General features: G+C 45.8%; 1 protein-coding gene across 5 annotated transcripts in view; it reads right to left on the bottom strand.

The window, feature by feature from the left end:
• ralgapa2 (Ral GTPase activating protein catalytic subunit alpha 2) overlaps window positions 1-22,619 on the bottom strand; it is a 116,651-nt gene that overhangs the window by 26,421 nt on the left and 67,611 nt on the right. For all 5 annotated transcript variants that reach the window (XM_076299352.1, XM_076299357.1, XM_076299354.1 and 2 more), the window contains 8 exons: window positions 22,387-22,524; window positions 18,034-18,217; window positions 15,543-16,377; window positions 14,574-14,645; window positions 13,219-13,342; window positions 11,645-11,800; window positions 5,567-5,725; window positions 2,437-2,564 (listed from right to left, as the gene is read on the bottom strand). In XM_076299352.1, coding sequence (XP_076155467.1) covers window positions 2,437-2,564; window positions 5,567-5,725; window positions 11,645-11,800; window positions 13,219-13,342; window positions 14,574-14,645; window positions 15,543-16,377; window positions 18,034-18,217; window positions 22,387-22,524 — 1,796 coding nt within the window. The remainder of the gene's footprint in view (window positions 1-2,436; window positions 2,565-5,566; window positions 5,726-11,644; window positions 11,801-13,218; window positions 13,343-14,573; window positions 14,646-15,542; window positions 16,378-18,033; window positions 18,218-22,386; window positions 22,525-22,619) is intronic.

The following is a 22,619-nucleotide window of genomic DNA, read 5'->3' as shown; positions in this document are numbered from 1 at the left end:
AAGATGGGGAAACGCGGCGCGGAGAGAAACGGCACGAAGCCGAGGACAACGTAACAAGTGCCCGGGGCCCTGGCCTGCAGAGAACTGTAAACGTATTCACATCGATTATGGCGGGTGTGAGCTCATCCCCACTTCCTGCCTGCCTGTTCTCCTTCCTGGAAAATTGGGAGCGGGGCAGTGAGCGAGAGCGGCAGACGTCTGTCCAGATGGATGAACCTGGAGCCCCCATGTCCCGCGGTTCAAACTCACAGCGGACGCCTTGTTTTTTTGTGCTGGCCACTGGAGCTCAATCAATACCAGAGGACACATTTTGTGCCATTTCAAAGGGCCAGGTAATATAGTGTCCACAGGGGCAGGGCCACTTCTCCTCTCTCTCTCTCTCTCTCTCTCTCTCTCTCTAGCCCACACTAAGGGCTGGGGAATAACACAACATTCTGTGGCAGGGCTGAGATGACTTTGTTGAGTGGAAAAAGGATAAGGGGACTTATGAGGACACAAAAAAACACACAGAAAAACACACAAATACAATCACACACCCACAGCTTTTGGAGGGAGGACAGCTCAACAGAAGAAGCTGCTCATATACTAGTACACATTCTCTACGCCTCACCACAACCACCTCCTCATCACCCCCCCCCCCCCCCCCCACACCCACACACACACACACACACACACACACACACACACACACACACACACACACACACACACATCCCCCAAGCCAGGCACTGGTGGTCAACTCTCAATATGAAATCCAATTAGCCTCTACTGATCTCTGCGACTGGGCTGCGCAGCTCCAGGAGCGCTGGAGGCCCCATCCACATCAGCCCGCGTGGCGAGGCCCAGAGGAGGCTCCTGGTCTGGGGCCGGCCTGGCACTGCGCGGCCCTTTTGTGCGGACACGACAGGGGCCGCCAGGATTCCCTTTGAAGCAATATTACACTAATTACCTTGGAAGGCCGCCGCACAACCAGGCATCTGACCGAAGCTGGCAAGGCCATTGTGAGGACAGTGATAGATTGAGAAGAATAAAGAGACAGAGGATAAGGAAGAGAGAGAGAGAGAGAGAGAGAGAGAGAGAGAAAGAGATGAGAGAGGAAAAGATGATGAGGAGGAAAAGGATCATCTCCCCAAACACCAAATAGTCTTAAAGATACACTGTCATTGTGGTATTCAGAAGAAAAAAAAACGTAATCACCTTAGCACACAGATGGAAAAGGGTAGGAGAGAGAGAGAGAGAGAGAGAGATAGATGATGAGGAAAGAAAGAGATGAAAGAGAAAAAAAGATGGAGGGGTGATAAAGAAGGTACTGTAAAACAGCTGTTCTTCTGACAAATACGCAGGAACAAATGGGAGTAGCCTTTGGGTCCAAAACAGATCAATTATTCATAAGGCCCAAGCTTTTCTTTGTTATAACTGTGAAAATGGAGCTTCCCCCATAGACACATTAAGATGTGAGTAGGCTTCAAACCCCCCTTCACCATGATACATACACTCACACACAGACACAGACGCACACACGTGCGCACACACACACACACACACACACACACGCTCACAAATACAAACACACACACACACGCGAGCACACACGCGCGCACACACACACGCGCACACACACACACACACACACACACACACACACACACACACACACACACACACACACACACACACACACACATGCTCACAAATACAAACACACACGCACACACACACACACACACACACACACACACACACACACACACACACGCACACAAATACAAACACACATTCGGACAGCCAGTAAATGAAACTTGTATGGCCTATAGGTAGCAGTGACAAGAGAAATTCCCTGGGGGAAGAGCCTGTTGATAACTCAAATGTGGAACCTGTCACTAGGAGCCTGTGGGAAGGCAAGTCTCACACTGGCCTAAGAACATCAAGTCACTGTTGGCCTACAATATACACAAGGGACAGAAGACAGAGTGAGAAGGAGTATGGAGAGAGGGAGAGAAGGAAGGAGGGAGGGAGAGAGAGAGAGAGAGAGAGAGAGAGGGGGAGGTAGGGAGAGAGAGAATGAGAGAGAGAGAGAGAGACTCTGGTAGACATCTGTGACTTAAATGATATACAGATGCCTCCGGGGAAGAAACCAATGACACACACGATCTCTCTTTCACAACACACACACACGCACACACACACGCACGCACACACACACGCACACACACGATACTGGCATCATGAAAGCCAGTATCCAAACCATCTACAAACGGCTTTCTGACACTTTCCTTTTGTCAAACAGCATGACCAGAGACCCATAGGCATACAATTAGGCTAAAACTGATCACAAAGCAATTTCAGGTGGCAAGCATGACAAATCCATTTGATGTATCGGTTCCTTGTGGCCTACCAGGTCAGGTCAGGTCAGGTCATGAGTGTCTGAGAGGATACAAGCTCTGGTAGAGCATGAGTCTGGACTTCACTGCTCGGCTGCCGTTGATGCACGTGGCACGCACCAGGCTGGGCAGCAGCGTTCCCGTGACGATGGCACCATCAAACAGAGGCCCGAAAAACGGAATCTGTGGAAGACAGGACAGAGAGAGAGAGTGAGTGAGTAAATGAGAGAGAGAGAGAGAGAGAGAGAGAGAGAGAGAGAGAGAGAGAGAGAGAGAGAGATGGAGAAACAATGAGAAGAGGTGAGAAACTGGACCTTGATGATCCTGTCGTGCCTCATTCTGCCTGAATGACATCAGCTTTTAACATGGAAAATTACACTTCAGCTTTTCAGCTTCAGCTTTTTGACATCAGCTTTTAACATGGAAAATTACACAACAGTATGTACTCATCAATAATTCACCAAATGCATTTAAATATTGACGGCACACTGTTGTTGTGTTCAATGACGGGAGAGTAGCAAACGATCCTCCAGCTGCACACACAAACATTAAAGCAAACATTCTCTCATATACCATCCCCTAACACACACACACACACACACACACACACACACACACACACACACACACACACACACACACACACACACACACACACACACACACACAAACACACAGACACACACACACTCACACCTTCACTTGTACTCCAGAGATCAATGTGTGTGACAGGACAAACAAGGGTAAAGTAATTACTGTCGATACGACCCAACAGACTTCCGCTCTCTGGGCTGACATTTATTGAACAGATCAGATGGGAGCTATTTGCGTTGAGGAGCCGATAACTGCGGAGGTGAGGGAGGGAGCAGGGGGAATTCCTCCCATTAGTGCTGCTGATCAGGAGCCCTCTCGAGGACAGGCTCCAGGTCAGGCTCCAACCTGCGGGGAGGGTGTCTGACAGGAGTGAACACTGGTCTAAAACCAGCATCGTATCGGGGGCAGGGGCATAGCGGCTTTGGAAGAGGGAAGTGACATATTTTTACATTTACATTTATCAATTTAGAAAACACTTTTATCCAAAGCAACTTACATATGTCAATTATATTACAAGGCCATTCTCCCCAGAGCAACTCAGGGTTAAGTGCCTTGCTCGAGGGCACAACGGTGGAAGCCAGGAATTGAACCCAAACTTCTTCAGGCTACTGCATGGTTCAGCATATAAGGCCCCTCCTCTACCTACTCTCTCTCTTCCCTCCTCTACCTCCTTCTACCACTTTCTCCCCCTCCACAATTTGACTAGTACTTATGTCTGCACTCTTATCTTCTATTAATAGTATTTATTGACTGATGCAGTAGTAACTCCTAGCTGATGTCTCCTCTGCACTGTAGCTTGAATGTTCTATTCTACATTCTGTAAGTCACTCTGGATAAAAGCATCTGCTAAATTAAATCTAAATAAAGGCTGAGATTGAAAAATTCTAGTCATGGATTATAAATCCAGTCAAGGATTATTATAACCGCCACGCTAGCGAAGCGAAGAGGTTTTTTTCCGCCAGATTTTTTTTTCTTTTTTTTCTTTTCTTCAGTAATTTTGTGTCAACGATTCCCGGGACACTGAAAGACCGGGCTGCATGAAACTTGGTGGGCACACAAGGATGACAAGGAACCATTGTTTTTCGTTTTGATCCATCATCCGCACCAGGCCCCCCGAAACAATGGTAGGCCTGACACAGTTTTCTGTGAATATCTCAAGAACCGTAGGGCCTAGGATGACCAATTTATTTTGGTATGTTGGTCTCCAGGGGCCATGTCAACACATCCCATATCCACTCATTTTAGGTGTAGCGTCACCTAGTAAAAAATGAAAAGGCAAAAACGAGGCAAAAAAACTACACAAAATTTGAAGGGAAGGATCATTATCACACCCTCTGAATGCATGCCACGTTTTGTGGAATTCTGTTCAAGGGGGGCCATATCAACTACACACACAGTCATGCACAAACTCACACACACACACACACACACACACACACAAAAAAAATAAACACACACACAAAAATAAACACACACTATGCACACACTCATTTAAATACACAAAAGTTGCAAGAGTAGGGGATGGAGTAGGAGATCAAGACAAATTGACAAGCGTGATTTATTTTTGCGGAGTGAATGTGCAGGACTGAGCGGCGTTCAGATTTAGTTACTGTAAGGAATCAGATTGTGCCTGAGGTTCTGATGACTGCATGTTAGAAAAAAAATCTTTGCTGAGACCAACTCTTCCTGTTACACTGGAAACTACAGTAGTCAATCTCATCAGTTGTACTCTGAAGACTACGATGAACTATTATCTTACTCTTAATACCTTTGCACTGCCTAAAGGCAAGACACTATTTCATATGAAAGGCAACACACACCATCCCTTTCATTCTTGAGAGCCATATAAACCATTGTGCTTTCATCTACGCTTAAGTGAGGTCCAGAAAAAAAATAATTCTTGTGTTGACCTTTTCACATAAAATGGGCACATTGGCAAGTGGCATGGAGCTTCTACCCTGTCCTGACAGAAGGCTCACGGCCTGAAATTACCTTTCCCAGCTCCAAGCAGCGCTGGGCTCTTTTGACCCACCAGCAGTCAAACAGAGCCAACAGCGGAGAGTGGCGCAGATGAAAGCAAGACGGGCCGTCGCCGCCACAGACGCCAGTGATGCCAGCACTGTGTCGGCAGGTAATGGACTCAGACCAAAGCAAGGGCCATTAGGCCGAGGCGACTCGGACGACATCATAGAGGGGAGGCAGACACGCAGCTCCTCCGATGAGCCACCACTACCCCCCCTTCAGCCCCAGACACCACGTTTCAGACATCTTTCACACCTGTTACGTGAGTACATGCCTCTGGGAAAATTGAAAGGATGCTTTTTGGCAGCCTGGCTCATGACCTACTGTTGTTAAACTTTCTGCGGTGAAACCTTCTATATAAGCATGTAAAGCATGATGAATGGTATGTAGAGGATGATGCGATACGTCAATGTTCTATCTTTAACAGCAAATAAAATAATAAAGAGATACATTTACTGAGCATACAGCTCATAGTCAGTCCAAAAAGGAGTTTCAGTCAGTGTAGTGGACTTGGCTTTTGCAAGGAGATGTTAGAGAAATATGTTTGATGGGATGAGGCAGACACCTACCTGTGGTTTCTTGATAATCTGGATGAAGAACATGTGGTTCTTCATTGGGTAGATGACGATGAGCACGTCTCCAAAGTCGGTGGGGATGATTCCACGCCGGTAGTCCCTAGTATGCTCAGACCATACAATGTGGACCTCGTCGTTTCCCAGGTGACGAAGCTGCCAGAAATGAGATGGTAAACAAATCAAACTTGATGACAGAACAATGGGAAGAAAAACAACTTACTTATAACTATCTTTTGGGTGACACTTTTTTATACAAAGCAACTTATATGTCAACTAGATGTACCGCAGAGCGGTACAAAATATGACCGCCGCCCAGTCCAGCACATTTTTTCCACAAAAAGAAATCACGCTGAAAGGCCTATATGATTCTAACTGTCTCACTAAATTGCATTATCCACACTTAATTATTGGTATCTGCTAGACAACAAGTACCAAAACATGATTAGTTCATAGATTTCACATGTAAAATTAATTTTATACAACCCCACCTCCATCTTGCCTGTTCATAATTCTGAGAAATTCTTGATTGTTTGTGTTATGTTTATGTTATGTGTGTGGGTGTGTGTGTGTGTGAGTGTGTGTGTGTGTGTGGGTGTGTGTGTGTGTGTGTGCGTGCTTGTGTGTGTGCCTGCGTATGTGCCTGTGCATGCAAGCGTACATATGTCTACTGTGTGAGTATGTGTCATACGTATGATTACTGTGAATGTATGTGTGTGTGTGTGTGTGTGTATCTGTTTGTGCACATGTGTGCACATGAAATGGGTTAACATGACCCCTGGAGGCAAACATACGGAAAAAAATGGTCATCCTAGGCCCTACAGTTCTCAAGATATTCACAGAGAACTGTGTCTGCCCTACCCTCCTTTCGGGGGGTCCAGTCCAGCGGGGGGGCTACAGATCAAAACGAAAAATGACGGTTCCATGCTATCCATGTGGGGGTACATGCCCACCAATTTTTGTGTACCCCGGTCTTTCAGTGTCCCGGGAATCCTTGTTGGTGTACGTCACTAAATGAACACATAAATTATTTTATTGTAAGGCCCCCCATGAACGAAAGTACACAAAACTTGGCATGCATTCGGAGGGTGTCATAATGATCCTACACTTTTAATTTCGTGCAGTTTTGACCTTGTCAGCCAGAGATATTGTGATGAAAACACCTAATTTTTTGCTTTTTAATTTTTAACTAGGTGGCGCTATACATGAAATAAGTGGTAATGGGATGGGTTGACATGCCCCCTTAAGACCAACATACATAAAAAAGGTGGACCTCCTAGGCCCTACGGTTCTCGAGATATTCACAGAAAACTGTCTCCGGCCACCTACAGGCCAGTTGGTGTATAGTAACATAAATTAATTTATTGTGTGGCCCCCCATGAACGGAATTCCACAAAACTTGGCGTGCATACAGATGGTGTCATAATGATCCTACAATTCCAATTTCGTGCAGTTTTGACTATGTTAGGTCACAAATACCTTCAATTACAACACCTCATTTTTACTTTTTTGTGTTTAACTAGGTGGCGCTATACATGAAATGAGTGGTTATGGAATGGGTTGACATGGCCCCTTGAGATCAACATACAAAAAAAATGGTCCTCCTAAACCCTACGGTTTTCGAGATATTCACAGAAAACTGTGTCTGCCCTACCCTCCTTTCGGGGGGTCCAGTCCAGCGGGGGGGCCACAGATCAAAACGAAAAATGACGGTTCCATGCTATCCATGTCGGGGTACATGCCCACCAAGTTTTGTGTACCCCGGTCTTTCAGTGTCCCGGGAATCCTTGTTGGTGTACGTCACTAAATGAACACATAAATTATTTTATTGTAAGGCCCCCCATGAACGAAAGTACACAAAACTTGGCATGCATTCGGAGGGTGTCATAATGATCCTACACTTTTAATTTCGTGCAGTTTTGACCTTGTCAGCCAGAGATATTGTGATGAAAACACCTAATTTTTTGCTTTTTAATTTTTAACTAGGTGGCGCTATACATGAAATAAGTGGTAATGGGATGGGTTGACATGCCCCCTTAAGACCAACATACATAAAAAAGGTGGACCTCCTAGGCCCTACGGTTCTCGAGATATTCACAGAAAACTGTCTCCGGCCACCTACAGGCCAGTTGGTGTATAGTAACATAAATTAATTTATTGTGTGGCCCCCCATGAACGGAATTCCACAAAACTTGGCGTGCATACAGATGGTGTCATAATGATCCTACAATTCCAATTTCGTGCAGTTTTGACTATGTTAGGTCACAAATACCTTCAATTACAACACCTCATTTTTACTTTTTTGTGTTTAACTAGGTGGCGCTATACATGAAATGAGTGGTTATGGAATGGGTTGACATGGCCCCTTGAGATCAACATACAAAAAAAATGGTCCTCCTAAACCCTACGGTTTTCGAGATATTCACAGAAAACTGTGTCTGCCCTACCCTCCTTTCGGGGGGTCCAGTCCAGCGGGGGGGCCACAGATCAAAACGAAAAATGACGGTTCCATGCTATCCATGTGGGGTTACATGCCCACCAAGTTTCGTGTACCCCGGTCTTTCAGTGTCCCGGGACTCATTGACGGAAATTTGGGCATGCGAAAAAAAAACAAAAAACAAATTCTGACTAAACCTATATGACCGCAGATTCGCTGCGCGGCGGTCATAATTATTACAATAGCCAATCTCCCCAGAGCCACTCAGGTTTAAGTGAACATGCTCAAAGGAACAAAGGTGGCAGTCAACCCACAACTTTACAGGCTACTGTATTGCTAGCCCAACTCCTTAGCCACTGTGCTACCTCTGCCCCCAAGATGTATTTTATGGCCAAATTTTCTTCTAGATGTGGCCAACAAGGCACCCCACTGGATATTCTTCAAGGTGGGTTGTAGAGCATGTGGCATTGCTGAGAGTCAGCCCAAATCCCACACGTTATACATAAATGCATAATGAATCTGATTCTGGGAGCCATTTATAGCATTTTCCATTCTCAGAGGAAAAATGAGTTTCAGCGGATTACAAAAGCAACAAATGAAAACTCTGGTTGGGTATCCAGAAGTCAATCATTTCGGTCCAATTGACTTTCCCAGCCAGGCAACAAATTGCTGCAGGTCCAGCTTTTATTTTAGATAGAGGAACATAATGAACAAAAAAAAAACCCATGCATATAGGAAATGAGTGTTTAATGATATTTTTCATGTGGGTGTGTGTTTATTTTTTGCTGTTGTTATGCTTATTTTTCTAGATCAACACCACTGGAAGATGGCCGACATAACACCTCCAGCGAAATATGTCAAAGAACCCCACGGACTACGGAGACTGGGGGAGCTTCGACTCGACAAGGCGACAAAACATCTGCCAACACGCGGAGGCTTAATGAGCCATTAGCTGAAGCATGCCCTTTCCACCCCCCATCCCCCCCCCCCGGCCCACTCTCTCCCACCTCCCCCCACTCTCCAAAAATGCAATTAGTGCATTCTCTCACAAGCCCTTAATTATGCTAATAGACTAGTCTTAACAAACCCGCAACAAGCCACTGGAACCTGTTGGAGGCGATCCTCTGCACACGCTGTTGGTCTCATTGGTTACTGGAGGGAGACGCAGGGGTCGTGGCAGGACTAACAAGCTTACGCATGCGATTTCCCAGCTAATAGCAATTAGCAGTGTTTAACTGGGGCTCTATGAGAACCACTGCATTGTGGTCCCAACGCACAAATAGCAATGCTGTGTTGTGTGGATTGGGCTTTGTTTCTAGGGCAGAGTCTCTTGTAATGCCTAATGTTATTGGGGAATTCACTGGCGCACACACACACACACACACACACACAGACTTAGGTATTGGCCAGTGTGTGTGTGTGTGTGTGTGTGTGGCATTAGCCATAGGTAGTAGAATGAATGGGCTTGGTCACATTAGCCTCATGTTAACCCTTTCACCAGGTCATCCTTGGTCTCATTCCCTTTTTCTCCCCCTGAAACACACAAGTGCACTCACTCATTCTCTCTCACTCACTCACTCACACACACACACACACACACACACACACACACAAGACCACATCCCTAGGAGTGCTCACTGGTAAAAACAGCTCTTTTCTTTACTACTGGCTGACACTGGTAGGTCAAGGGTGATGACACTAGTGCCTAGAGGGATGTGTGTGTGTGTGTGTGTGTCTGTGTAGACGACTCCCTGACTGACATATTGGACATGCTGGATGCACCCCCCCCAATCCCCCTTGTTGGCTGTAACTGCATTAGTGTTGCGCCCAGCTGCTCGTCTCTCCTCCTCTCTGGCCTCTCCAGCTCTCAGGGCCATTCAGGAATCCAGCGCTCTCTCTCCCTCCCTCCCTCTCTCTCTCCCTCCCTCTCTCTCCCTCATCCCTTTCATCCCCCCATACCCTCTGTCCTTCTTCTTCTCTTCCATTTCAGATTCTCGTTTTTGCTGAGGGCCTTTTCTGACTCTAGTTTTCAGACTTTCTGAGTGTGTGTGTGTGTGTGTGTGTGTATGTCCTTCTCTCTGAAATGCAACACACTCACAACTACATACAACAACATGAGCTATTTCACATCCATACGCAAACACACACATTCTTAGCCACAAATACAAAAAGACTTGCACACATTCATACAACCGCACATACGAGCGCTGACACAAACACACACACACACACACACGCGCACAGCTGTTCTTTGCCCATCTCCACGTGTCCTCAGGCAGGAGGTGGAGGAGACTGAAAGTTGGATTTGTAAATTGAAGGAGAAGCTTCCTGCCTGGGTCTGGCTGATAAAGCCCTGTGCCTCCTCCCCATTCCCCTACAAAACCCAGCGCAGGCCACCCCACCTGCCCCACAATGACTGGAGGCAAAATGACGGGGGGGAGCGGGGGGTTGTTAGGGGTGGCATAGCAATTCCAGGGGCCTCTGAGCCCAAATGAGAGCATCTGGGCTGACGGCACACACACTCCCCAGGCCTCGGCTGGGGCCCTCAGATGAGCTCGCCTAAGTAATATCCATGGCTACCACGCAGAGAGAGGGAGAGAGAGAGAGAGAGGGAGAGAGAAAGAGGGAGAGAAGGGGGGGAGAGTGAGAGAGAGGGAGGGAGAGAGAGAGAGAGTGAGATGAGGGGGAGAGGAAGAGGGAGAGAGAAAGAGGAAGAGAGAGAGAGGGAGGGAGAGAGAGAGAAAAAAGAGGGAGGGAGAGAGACAGAGGGAGGGAGGTGGGTACTCATATTTAGAGTGGTTGTGGAGGACACATCCAGTTGAATTTCCTTTCTCTCTCTCCGCTTCGGTCTGTCCATTCGTCTGTCTGTCTTTCTGCCCCCCCCTCACCTCTCCTCCCCTCTCTCCCTCTCCCTCTCTCCCTCACAGCAGGCTGCTGCATGATAGGATTGGCAGGACTGGCCCTGGTGGCTCACGTCTCTGCGGGCGAACCTCCTCTCCGCCCGTCTCCGCTCCTTGCGTCAATCGCCTCCCGCCGGCACGGCACGGAATTCGATGGCAGAGTCCCGCTGGCATCCGGCCGGCCCCTCTGCCCTGGCGGGGAGAGCTAATGGGCAAATCCGGCGCCCGGTCACAGCGCTGGCGGCCCCCTCCCCACCCCGCGCCCTCCCTTTGTAAATTTGGGCCATTACCGCCACGGCACATACCCACTGCTCGCTTCAGCTCCTCTGCCATTTAGTCAGCGACGGAGTGGACGATCGTCCTAATCCACTGCATGACCGCCGCGGCACAGCCATCCAGAGACTCGCCACGCTCCTTCAGCCTTTAGCGCTATGCCGCTTTCGTCCTCATTCATTAGCCTGCCTGCTGAAGCTAATGTGTGGTGGCGAATCAATGCAAGTGTTTTGTGAACTTAAGCTCCAGACACCTACCTTTCATGTTCATGCTATCTTATGGCACAGAACAGTTAAGAGAGAGTGAATAAGTCTGTGAAGATATGAACGCAAAAGGAAAAGAAAGACTTCTGAGAACAGACAGATGGTGAGGGAGCAATAGCTAGACAGAGGCAGGCAGAGAGGTCAGACTGAGGAGTCTGGGACAGGAGACAAACACAAGACGCCAATCAGAGAGAGGAGGAACCTTTTTGGTGAGCGAGTCCTCGTTGTCAGACGGCATGCGGGTGGAGACGTGGAAGATGACCTCCACGTTCGAGGTAGCGTAGTAGGGTGCCGTCTGACCCGTGCTGCCATTCCGCTGGAGGCCCCCCATGAAACCACAGTGTGTCGCCAGGTCCACCTACGGCACATCAAAATATAGGAGATTCATCAAAATCAGCAAGCACATCCTTTCAACTGCATAAACAAACATGTGCATGAATTCATTCAAACATGGGCATTTCCGGTGGCACAGAAAACAACATTGAGCTAATGGTGACTTGGAGACAAACAAACATTTAAAGTCAACATTTTGTAGAGCATTACGCTTCGCTGCATTGTTTTTGTTGTTTTTGAAATCACAACATAACACACATTCTAAAACGGATCGTTTCGGTCCTTGATTATGATTGGCTGAATTGCGTTCGATGCTGTTGTAAAATCCAACACAAACATACACCTTGACCACATTTTGTTCTATAGTAGTGCGCTACCACAACAACTTCATACATACGCTAGAGTAGCTGCATCCTGACATTGCTTGGCAACCATTCAGATAGAGGAATTATATTTCTTGGTGGAAGAATGATTATCTATGATTATTATACGGCTCTTCACAATGCTAGTGGAATGCTCCATTGACTTGAATGGGATTTCCCAACATTCTACGTAAGGGATAATGTATAGAACGCCGGTCATTATTGGGAAAATAAGTCTCAACAGGGCAAACCGGTCTTGTTCCGCCCTGAAGGGACTTATTGACAGCGGTCATTATTTTTTTCAGAGGTCCTTTCCTCGGAAATAATGACCGCTAGAACTTTGGGAAATCCCATTCAAGTCAATGGAGCGTTCTACTTGCCTTGTGAAGAGCCGTGTAATAAAGTCAAATAAATTCATATAATTACCACTGAAACATAATTACCGCTGTCAATGGCAACGGGTTTTGTGCTTCTGATTTACGTTTTTAATATCACTCCGCAAGTAGTCCGGTCACTTCTTGCAATGGAACTTTACAGTAGCTGTGTTCTTAAGAATGTTTGATTCAAGTTCAGTGTGTGTTGAGAACTATTTGTTTCTCAGCAAAAGCCATGACAAAACAGTAACAAATAAATGTAAAGAGACATTTCATGTGGAGTTTATTTTTTCGCTTTGGCAAGTAGCCGTATAACAAGCTGGATAATGTATGGAACGCCGGTCATTATCTGTAAAATAAGTCCCTTCAGGGTTCGCCCTTTCGGGACTTATTTTCCTGATAATGACCAGCGTTACATACATTAACCCTTACATAAATCATTACATTTCTTGTTGCTGTGCCTTTATTTTATGAAATCTTGCCAGATATATGTAGCAACCATTTTAGAAAAGCTTGAGTCCATAGGTTCCACTAATTTTAGAACTGTTAGAACCGCTGTGCGTAGTGCCTAACAACGTCCCTCGGCTGTTCTAAAATCAGTGGAACATACAGCCTCTCGGGGCTTATTGCCTAACTAACTCTTGCAGATGTTGTAGACTACAGTGTTGAGTACTGTCACACTAAATGTCAATGACTGAATTCAGTACCTCCCATCCCAGTCCAGACACAAAGTCCTCGTATGCCTGGCTACCCTCATTATTGGACAGTATCGAGCACTTGTCCTCTTGTCCTTCACCGATGTAGAAGACGGCAATCTTGTGTGTCTCTCGACTGAAAGCACAAACACACACCATCCATGTCATGACATGTCACCCCTCTTTCCCTCCCTATACACAGCAGTTTAGTGTTTTCATTCAGTTCTTTGTAGTAAAATGTATGGAGTATGTAATCACAAAAAAGAAAACATCAAACTGCCACAGATAACCCCGATCGAACATTCCTGGTGCGGTATTGGCTAATGGGCCTTGGGGACAAGTGAGTGGAATGTGAGCGATTTGGGCACGTAAGAGAGTACCCCCCCCCCCACCCCACAAAGGAGCAGGGTAACGACATGTGCAGAAGTCCATCCGCCAGGCAGCATTGTGCCCGTTGCCACGGCTGCATGTAGTTGTGGTGCCGAGGTGTTCGGTATGTTCTGACAGAGGTTACTATGCGCCGAGTCGGCATGTGGGTCTGGGGGGTTGGGGTGGGGGGGTTGCGGCCCAATCCTGCGGGCATTCTTAAATAAGCCTGGTAATTAGCCGTTTGGAGTGCCTATTGATCGCTGTGTATCAAAGGAGGGGAGCTGTGATCAGACGGTGATGGGCAGGATTAAAAATGTGGAGGAGTGAGGAGGGGTGAGGGTGATGGGGGGGAAAGTGCCTGTGTGTGTGCGTGAGTGTGTGTGCGTGTGTGTGTGTGTGTGTGTGTGTGTGTGTGTGTGTGTGTGTGTTTGTGTGTGTGTGTGTGTGTTTGTGCACCCTAGAGTGGTCAAAGAGCAGGTTTTAAGACAAGCGTGCTTAAATAGTGCTCTTTCCAGCTTTCCAGCTTTTCCATCATGAATGTCACATATCATAGGTTACTCTTTTTATTTCATTATTATCATTATTATTGAATTTTCATTCAAACAACATTACCAATCAGTGTGCTAGCCACTGCAGTTTTATGTTATGTTATGTTATGTTTATGTCTTTTGTGACATAAAAATAAAGGCAGAACAAACATAATCCTCGAACCTATTTAAAAGTACAAACAGCAATTTGCAAAACGGGTGACCTCCTGTTCCCAGATGGCCAAAACAATAGAGACTGCAAACTATACTGTGTAATCATGTGGGGTGAAGTCACAGAGCGCACTCCTGATTCTTACGGTGGCTGTAGGAAACCCAGTTGCTGTTAATGACAGTACAGTAAATGCAATCCATAGAGGGGTGTGGAAGACATTTCTGAGGAAATTGCATGTGGCACAGAAAAACCTCTTGAAACCTGGCCAATTTTATAGAAGCGCAGGAAGGGAAACTTACCACTGCCTTGAATCCAAATTCTTAAGTTCCCTTAAGAGCTTGGAGTTCTTCTTCAGGAGATGAAAGCTTTTCCTGTGAAAATGAAAAGAGACCCAAACAGAGTACGCATTTACAAAAAAAAAAGAATATCTCTATAATCCAGCTCTTTACTGTTAAACCAGATCCCTGCATATTGCCTTTGTAATTTCACAGAGACACTGCAACATGGAGCCAACCTTATCTAACAGATTTTTGATCAGATAATGTATTTCCAGAGAGACCAAATAAGTAAACAAAAAGCTCAGGCCCCCTTTGAAAGGTCTTGGGGGCTACCGAATTCCAGCTGTCTACTTTGAGAGCGAACAATTACTTTAACAGTGGTAGCTGTCCACAGAAACAAGACGCTGGCACCTGTTGACAGGTGGTCTCACACCTCCTTCAAAGGGTGTGCTCCTCTCATTAGAGGAACGGAAAACATGCCAAACTGGACCTGAGTGAAACCAGTGGGACACTCAGATCCTGCCGAGACCAGATTAGAAGTCGGGCCCTGCCAAGCCTCTCTGAAATGAAAGATCTCAACAAGAGGTGGGGAAAATGGTCGATACGGCTCACCCAAAATCACACAGGAATAGCGTGAAAAAAGGCAGAACTTGTACCAACAGGGGACAAATAACCACTGATGTGGAAAACAGTGGGTAGTCAGCCCCAATTAACCACTACCCCCTCTCTAACTCAGAAATGTAATTTGGGCACCCTATCATAACCTTGTATCTATTTTTCCAATGTGAAAACAGATCAACTATATAATCAACTGACAAAATATTAATTAATAAATCTATATTCTGCAATGAACAGGTTGCTTGATAATTTTTGTAAGTCCTCAATCATTTTACCCAGAAAGCTAATGGATATGTTAAATCAGAAAATACTTCTAGCAGGAAAAAAAAACTCTTGTTTGGTCTTTCGTTTCAGAGAATTGTTTATCAGTACCTGCGGTCCCAGGAGTTCATGCCAAGGTCATTCAGTAGCAGTCTGCAGAAATAAAAGGGAGCTTTGGGCTCCTGGTATGTAGGCTCTTTCTGACGGGCAGCCCTGATGCTGGGGTCTCCACATTTTCTTCTGGCCAGCTCCTCTTCCTCCTGTAGTGCCTGCCGCTGAATAGCCTCCATGATCAAAGCCTCTTGTTCCAGGTTCATGCCCAGGGGCGAGGGCGCAGGCTGGGTGAGCTTTAGCCGAGGCTGGGGTAGGCACTCGGGGCTGCTATGGCCAAGCTCCTCCAGGAGCTGGTCCAACACGTCCACGCCTTCATCCTCATCCTCCTCATCCCCAATCTCAGACGCCCAAGGGGAAGGTTCCCCCTGCGAGGTCTGTTTTGTAGGAAGCGGAGAGATGTTGGCGTGGTCAGCAGGATTATCTCCGCCACCGTGTGGGACGTGTCCCTCAAAAGTTCGGTAGAGGACCCCACCATCCCAAGAGTACTTTCCTGATATGTCACGCACAATGACACGGACTTCAGAGGAGGGTGCAGAGTGGTCCCTTGGGTGACTGTTGATGCCAGGCACTGTGGATGAGCTTTCAGAGGGTATCTGTAGGTATGACACTAACGTGCTGTCATTGAAAACAAAGAGCTGCAGGTTTGGGCTCTTGAAAACCTCAGATGACAGTTCAGAGGATTCCACGTAGGGGTTGTCATGGTTTTCATTGATGAGGCTGTGTAATAGTGCAGGGCCACCACTGAGCGGATGGTGGCCCAAGTGGTTCACAAGGTGCGTCATGATCATTCGGGCAGTCAGTGGGATCAGTTCCATGTTTCGCCTCTTCTTCTCTAAAATGGAGCGGAAATGGGGAAAAGATTGAGCTCACCAAAAGCACAAGAAAGATACATGTCTGATGACTTAGTCACTGCAAGGCATTTTTTTCCAAGACTCTATAAAGGGAGCACGGTCCATATCTACATTTTTTTCAAAACCATTTAGGGGACATGAGAGAGACGTGAGAGTGGAGGAGGGATAATTACCCATGGGTCCAGAGCAGAACATAATTCCACTCTCTCCATCAACCCCCCCTCCCCTCCCCCCAGCTTCCCTCTCATCTGCCTCCCCCTGTATAGACATGTTTGTCTAGTTCTTACACTCTTTGAAAGGTTCATATGTGAGCTCTTACTCCATCATTATTACCCATTTTTTTCCATTTCACGCCATGCTAAGCTCACAGACCCTTTATGGGCCACATCTAATCATACGAGACACCTTTGAAAGAGGCCATTCATGCTCCACAATGGGACAAAACTATCCAAAGGATCCGCGGACTAATGAGTGTTGCATCTCTGCAGTGGCCATGAATAGAGATCAGCAGCACTTACTGAATTAGAGTTATGTAAATGCTCACGACTGCCCTAAGTGAAAGGGACACCATTATTATTCCCATCATATTAAGATGGGAGAGGAAAAGGGGAACGTGTGACGCTCACATTTTGACACTGCTATCAATGCCATCATGTTCATCAAAGAAGAAAAAAGGGGAGCTCTTCAGAAGGATGGTTGAGTTGCATTAGCTATGCTTGGAGGTCCTTTGAAGTGATTTAATCAATATGTGTCATTGTAAAGGCATACTGCTTTTAAATCTATCCCATTGTCCATGAGGCTCTGAGGAAAGCCAAGGGACATTTCTGCTGTGTTAAAACAAAACAAACAAAAAAAAGACATGGAACAGTGTGCTGCCCTGCCTTATGACAGATCCAAAAGCAAAGTTTCTACAATCTAAAGACACTCCTGAAAAATACAAACTACGTGCAAATGGAAACAGAGTAGGGAACTTCAAAAGACCAGGCCAGATCATGATGATGTCATGTAATGGATTGACAAGGTCAAACAAGGCCATTTAAAAAAAAAAAGCATTTTTTTAATAATTGGCATAAATGGGCTGTCTGAGTGGAAAGGGACAACTAATGCACGCCATTTTAAAGATTCCATTCCATTTGAAATAGTGTTTTTTTTTCTGTGGTTGCTTTTTGTGTGCTTTTAATGGTACACTGGCAAATTAGCAAGCGGGTAACTCAATTCCCATGTATCAAGCAGTGTTTCTAAGGGACTTTGGACGGGGAGGGGGACATGTGAAGTCAAATGTGTGCTGGTAAGTACAGGTCAGGCACTTTCACAAAGCATGAACAACACACACATGCAAACACGGTACATACATTCATTTTCATATGTTAATTTCATATTAATGCAAGTACAGCAAACACATCACAAATAAGGGCAAAACATCACAGAAAAATCCAATGGCACACAACAGTGTTTTGTCAGCATCTTTAGAACATAATTATACAATTATCTTTAGAATATAATTACACTATACATGCTTATACAAATCCGGCCCACTCAGTCTGACACTCCTGCTATATCCACTAGACAAGCTCATCCATGTCATACAATTCCAGTGAGCAAAAGCTGGCACTGTATTACATGTCTGGACTTCGTACCTTCAGCCACGGTGAGCAAGTTGCCGAAGTCTCCAGCAGCGGAGTGCGCTGGCGGGGTGTCCGTGCTCCTCACCTGACCCAGGGAGAGGAAGGGGTCGTAATCCGTGGACAGATCAGCCAGGCTGAGGAGGTAGTGGCTTTGCTGGGTGTGAAGATTGGACCCCGAGACACAGCAATGTAGCACCTGTTATAGACAGAGACAAAGACAAAAAGTCACTCAATAATATTGAATGAATTCAATGTGCTTTAGAAATGGCTACAGTTCTGGGACTTCTCTTACACCTTCCAATTTAAATATGCCTGAAGGACATGTTCAACTGAATGGGAATATTCCACAAAGGATGATTTGTTAGTGATTTTGTTTTTGACGGTAAATAGGCTTGGTTGTTGACTGGCTGCTGTGTGAAATCCCCGACCTATAGCACTAAGAATGTAACACAGAGTGGGTGGAGTACTCCGAAAGAAAATGGGACACTGTTGCCTGTATACACCTTATCCCAGTTTTGCATGCAAACACACAATTGTATTAGAAACCCGGATAAGGTGTGCTAATAGAACTTTATTGTTGGTAACCGGGATACTAGTATTCATCATGTATAGCAGGTTTCTCTGTGCTCGTGTTAACACCATATCCTGAATATGATCAAAATCAGGATAAGCCTCATAACTGGGATACTGAAGTGCATGTAAACGCAGTCACTGAACTTAGCTACAGCGAGGGGTGATGTAGAGTTAGTGGTTCTCCCACTGCCCCTCTCAAGGCACCAGCTCTGCCTAATCCCAGGAAGAGTTCATGAATACACCATCCCAAAGAGCTGTATCGGCTGAGCTATGTCTGATTCAGAACCTGAGAACAATACGAGCCCGAGGAGGAACATGATGTCAACTAGTCGTCCAGATTATGTAGGAATCTCCATTCTCCAGCGTGCATGTGTATATATACATACAGTTAAACTGGGTCATGCCCAAAGCAGGCCAAACTTAGGAGGAAGTGGACAAATCTACTGGCAGAGGTGTGGAGCCTTTATGGGCACATAATCAGTCTCAGCTGTGATGGATTTGGATATTGATGCTCAAAACAGATGGCATCACTTCCACTTGTTGGGTTAGATTAGATTTAAGTGACCAAACAACTTGGTTCTGCATCATTTGGTTAAGACTTTATCCACTTTATAGCTGTAACAAACATATCTATCTGTGGATATGTTTCCTATGTTTGACAACGCATCACTTTGAAGTAAACACATTATAAAATGCCCCAGATCGAGTGAACTCTTTGAACCAGTTGCATACAATGGGACTGTTAAAGGAGAAAACCGAGTTTTGACATAGAAAATAATCGGTTTTACCAAGCTCGAGTTGCTACAGCCAACAGCTAACGCAGCCAGGCAGCTACAGTGCTACACTCTGGGGGCATGTGCATGGGAGTTCACGGACATGACTCACAGATTTCTCTTTTAACCTTCCTCACATGTATTTGGAATCTCCTTCACATATCTTTTAGTCTTGTCTGGAAAAATGCACACCATTATGCAATGCAACCATTTCACTATACTGTCACACAAGCATGCGTGCATTTCTAGGTGTGTGTGTGTGTGTGTGTGTGTGTGTGTGTGTGTGTGTGTGTGTGCGCGTGAGTGAGTGAGAGAGTGACAGAGAGTGAGTGTATGCGCGTGAGTGTGTGTGTGTGTCTGTGTGTGAGAGAGAGAATGAGAGAGAAAGAAAGAGAGAGAGAGTGTATGTATACAGAGAAAAATCATGATGAAAGAAGTAGAAGCGAACAGCTGCTAGACCTCGGCCCCAAAGTGCTTCCTCTTTATGAATAAAAGAACCTTTGCTACTTGCTGGACAACTAAGTGGCTGCTTTGCATAGCAACAGTTGCAGAGCAGGGCATGAAAAAAGAGAGAAAAAAAGTCAGAAAAAATACACAATGGACATGCATCTGCGACTATGAGTGAATGCGCACACACACACACACACACACACACACACACACACATTTGTCTCTGCACACACTAATGACACACACACACACAAACACACTTCCATCTTACACAGGACTCATACACTCTTTTACACACACACACACACACACACACACACACACACACACACACAGACTTTTCTCTGCTCACACTAATGACACACACACACACTTCCATCTTACACATGCATTCATACACTCTTTTACACAAATGTACACACACACACACCTCCATGCACACCACACATGCACTCATACACTCTTTTTCAGAAATGTGCACAAACACACACACACACACACACCTCCATGCACACCACACATGCACTCATACACTCTTTTTCAGAAATGTACACACACACACACACACACACACACACACACACACACACACACACACACACACACACACACACACACACACACACACACACACACACACACACACACACACACACACACACACACACACACACACACACACACACTCGTAAGCGCCGCACAGGATAGTGCAGTGCAGCTGCCGAGGCGGACCCAACAGATGGAGCTCCCAAACTCTGAGCGCAATCAGGCCTTTTACAGGACGGAGTCTCATGCTGTTATTTCCAGAAAGGAGAAGAATGGCCAGAATACAGGCTAAAGATAGAGAATGTTCTCTATTTAAAGCACAGGAGCATGAATGCATTGATGGATTGATTCTCTAAAGGGCTGTGACACACTGCCTCTTCTAGGAGCAAGGGGGGAAAAAACCCCTGTTGCAATCTGATTGTGTGTAACTGCTATTTGATGTTGGCAGGTGCTCTATCTAGATTATTTGCTACAGCACTTTCAAAATGCTCAGCAACAGATTCCATAGGGTGTGCCTAGGCATATATTATTAGCACTGTGTACGTTCAACACTATATTATTTGCACCGTGTACGTACAACACTATTACCGTCGAAACCCCCCCTTTTACCGTCGGGCCCGTATTTCCGCCGTTTTGCGTGTATGTGTCACTTAATATCCATTTCTATACAAACCAAGATGGCGGATTCCTAAAGAAACGCAAGCACCCACACCATAAGTTTATCTAAATTAGCTATGTACCAAAAATGACATTTTACCGTGACTCGAAGAGCTGTAAACAGTGTTGTAAGGGGTACACATCAGTGGTGTACACATCCGCTTGGAGCTCCAGTGGAATTTTAATTTCATGACGAGAATTCTCGGTCTAACCGTTCATGTGCCGTTGAAACGGCGTATATAGGCGACCCATCAGGCCAGCACTATAACGGATATTTCAGGGAGTAAATGCTCCCGTTAAGAACCAAACCAGATTTTTTTTCAAATCTACACACCTATGGCTACTGAAAAATGTAAGGTTTATTTAGCAAATGTTATTTTGAAGTGTTAAAAACATTGTTGTTTTAGAATTTCCAAACAAAAGTGGTGATAATTGGGGGTGTTACGATATATTATTTGGCTGAAAATGGGTGCACATGGGTTTTGTTCTTTATTTGCCGTGTTGCTGAACTTTGGGGAGTGGTTCTATAGTAAAAAAAATGACAGCAGAATTAAATCAATATATGCCTTTCCTTTTCTGAGGTTATGTGTACATTGCTGTTATGCATGGCTTTGTCAACATGGCCCCAATAAAATGCCCTGAAATAATCTTTCTATCTGCCAATTATGTACATGGTCTCAATTGATATTGCTTCTATACACCACCTGGAGAGAAATCTGTCTGTGTAGTGATTAAAAGAAACAATTGATGGTGTTAGGAGTGCTTTGGGGGTGGGAGGGTGTGGGGGGGGGGGGGGGGGGGGGGGGGGCAGCACAGGGCAGGGCTGGGCTGGAAGAGTTGCAGGCTAATTACATCGCTCATCTACTTCCTCTCCCCTTTGTGCCTCTTGCACCAGGTGCAGATCGTCTCTTCTGAGGATGCCTTCAACTGGCTGCAGCCTGCCATTCATAGGCCGTTATATAAAAGTGAACAATGGCACATTTAAATAATTTGGCCATTTTTTTTCTCTCTGTCCAACGATGACACCCTGACAAAGGTCCACTGCTGACCGCATCTGCCAAATGGAAAGGCAACACAGCACCTCATTCATTTTCTGTCAATGCATCTTCATAAACGTCTGAGCCCCTAGAAAAAAATGACGCTCAAGCCTTGCAAATATATAGACGTGACAAAATTGGACCCTTGCACCATTTCGCACATCTCCCAAATGAGCCCATTGACCATCCAAACATACTGTACATACTGCATGTGGCTAATGTCACTTTCAAGACAAATACAACTCAAACCATGCCCATAAACAACAAACAAACAAACAAACAAACAAACAAACAAACATCCAATATATCTGTAATCCCACTTCACATACCCTGTAGATGTAATCCAGCAGAGGGGTCTTCTGGGATGCGGGGTCATCCAGGACAGGCATGGTGATGGGCTCCAACAGAGTGACAAGAGGGACAGCCATACACCAGTCCAGCAGGCACAACAGCAAGGCCACCATCAACTAAGCCACACACACACACACACACACACACACACACACACACACACACACACACACACACACACACACACACACACACACACACAAAACGAGAG

This window comes from Alosa pseudoharengus, unplaced genomic scaffold (assembly GCF_046254945.1).
Source record: "Alosa pseudoharengus isolate Yale_2024_CS ecotype anadromous, Long Island Sound unplaced genomic scaffold, YU_APseudo_1.1 YU_APseudo_1.1_scf_22, whole genome shotgun sequence".
Classification (NCBI taxonomy): Eukaryota; Metazoa; Chordata; class Actinopteri; order Clupeiformes; family Clupeidae; genus Alosa; species Alosa pseudoharengus.
The sequence above is the reverse complement of the archived record's forward strand: the minus strand, read 5'-3'. Positions and strand labels throughout refer to the sequence as shown.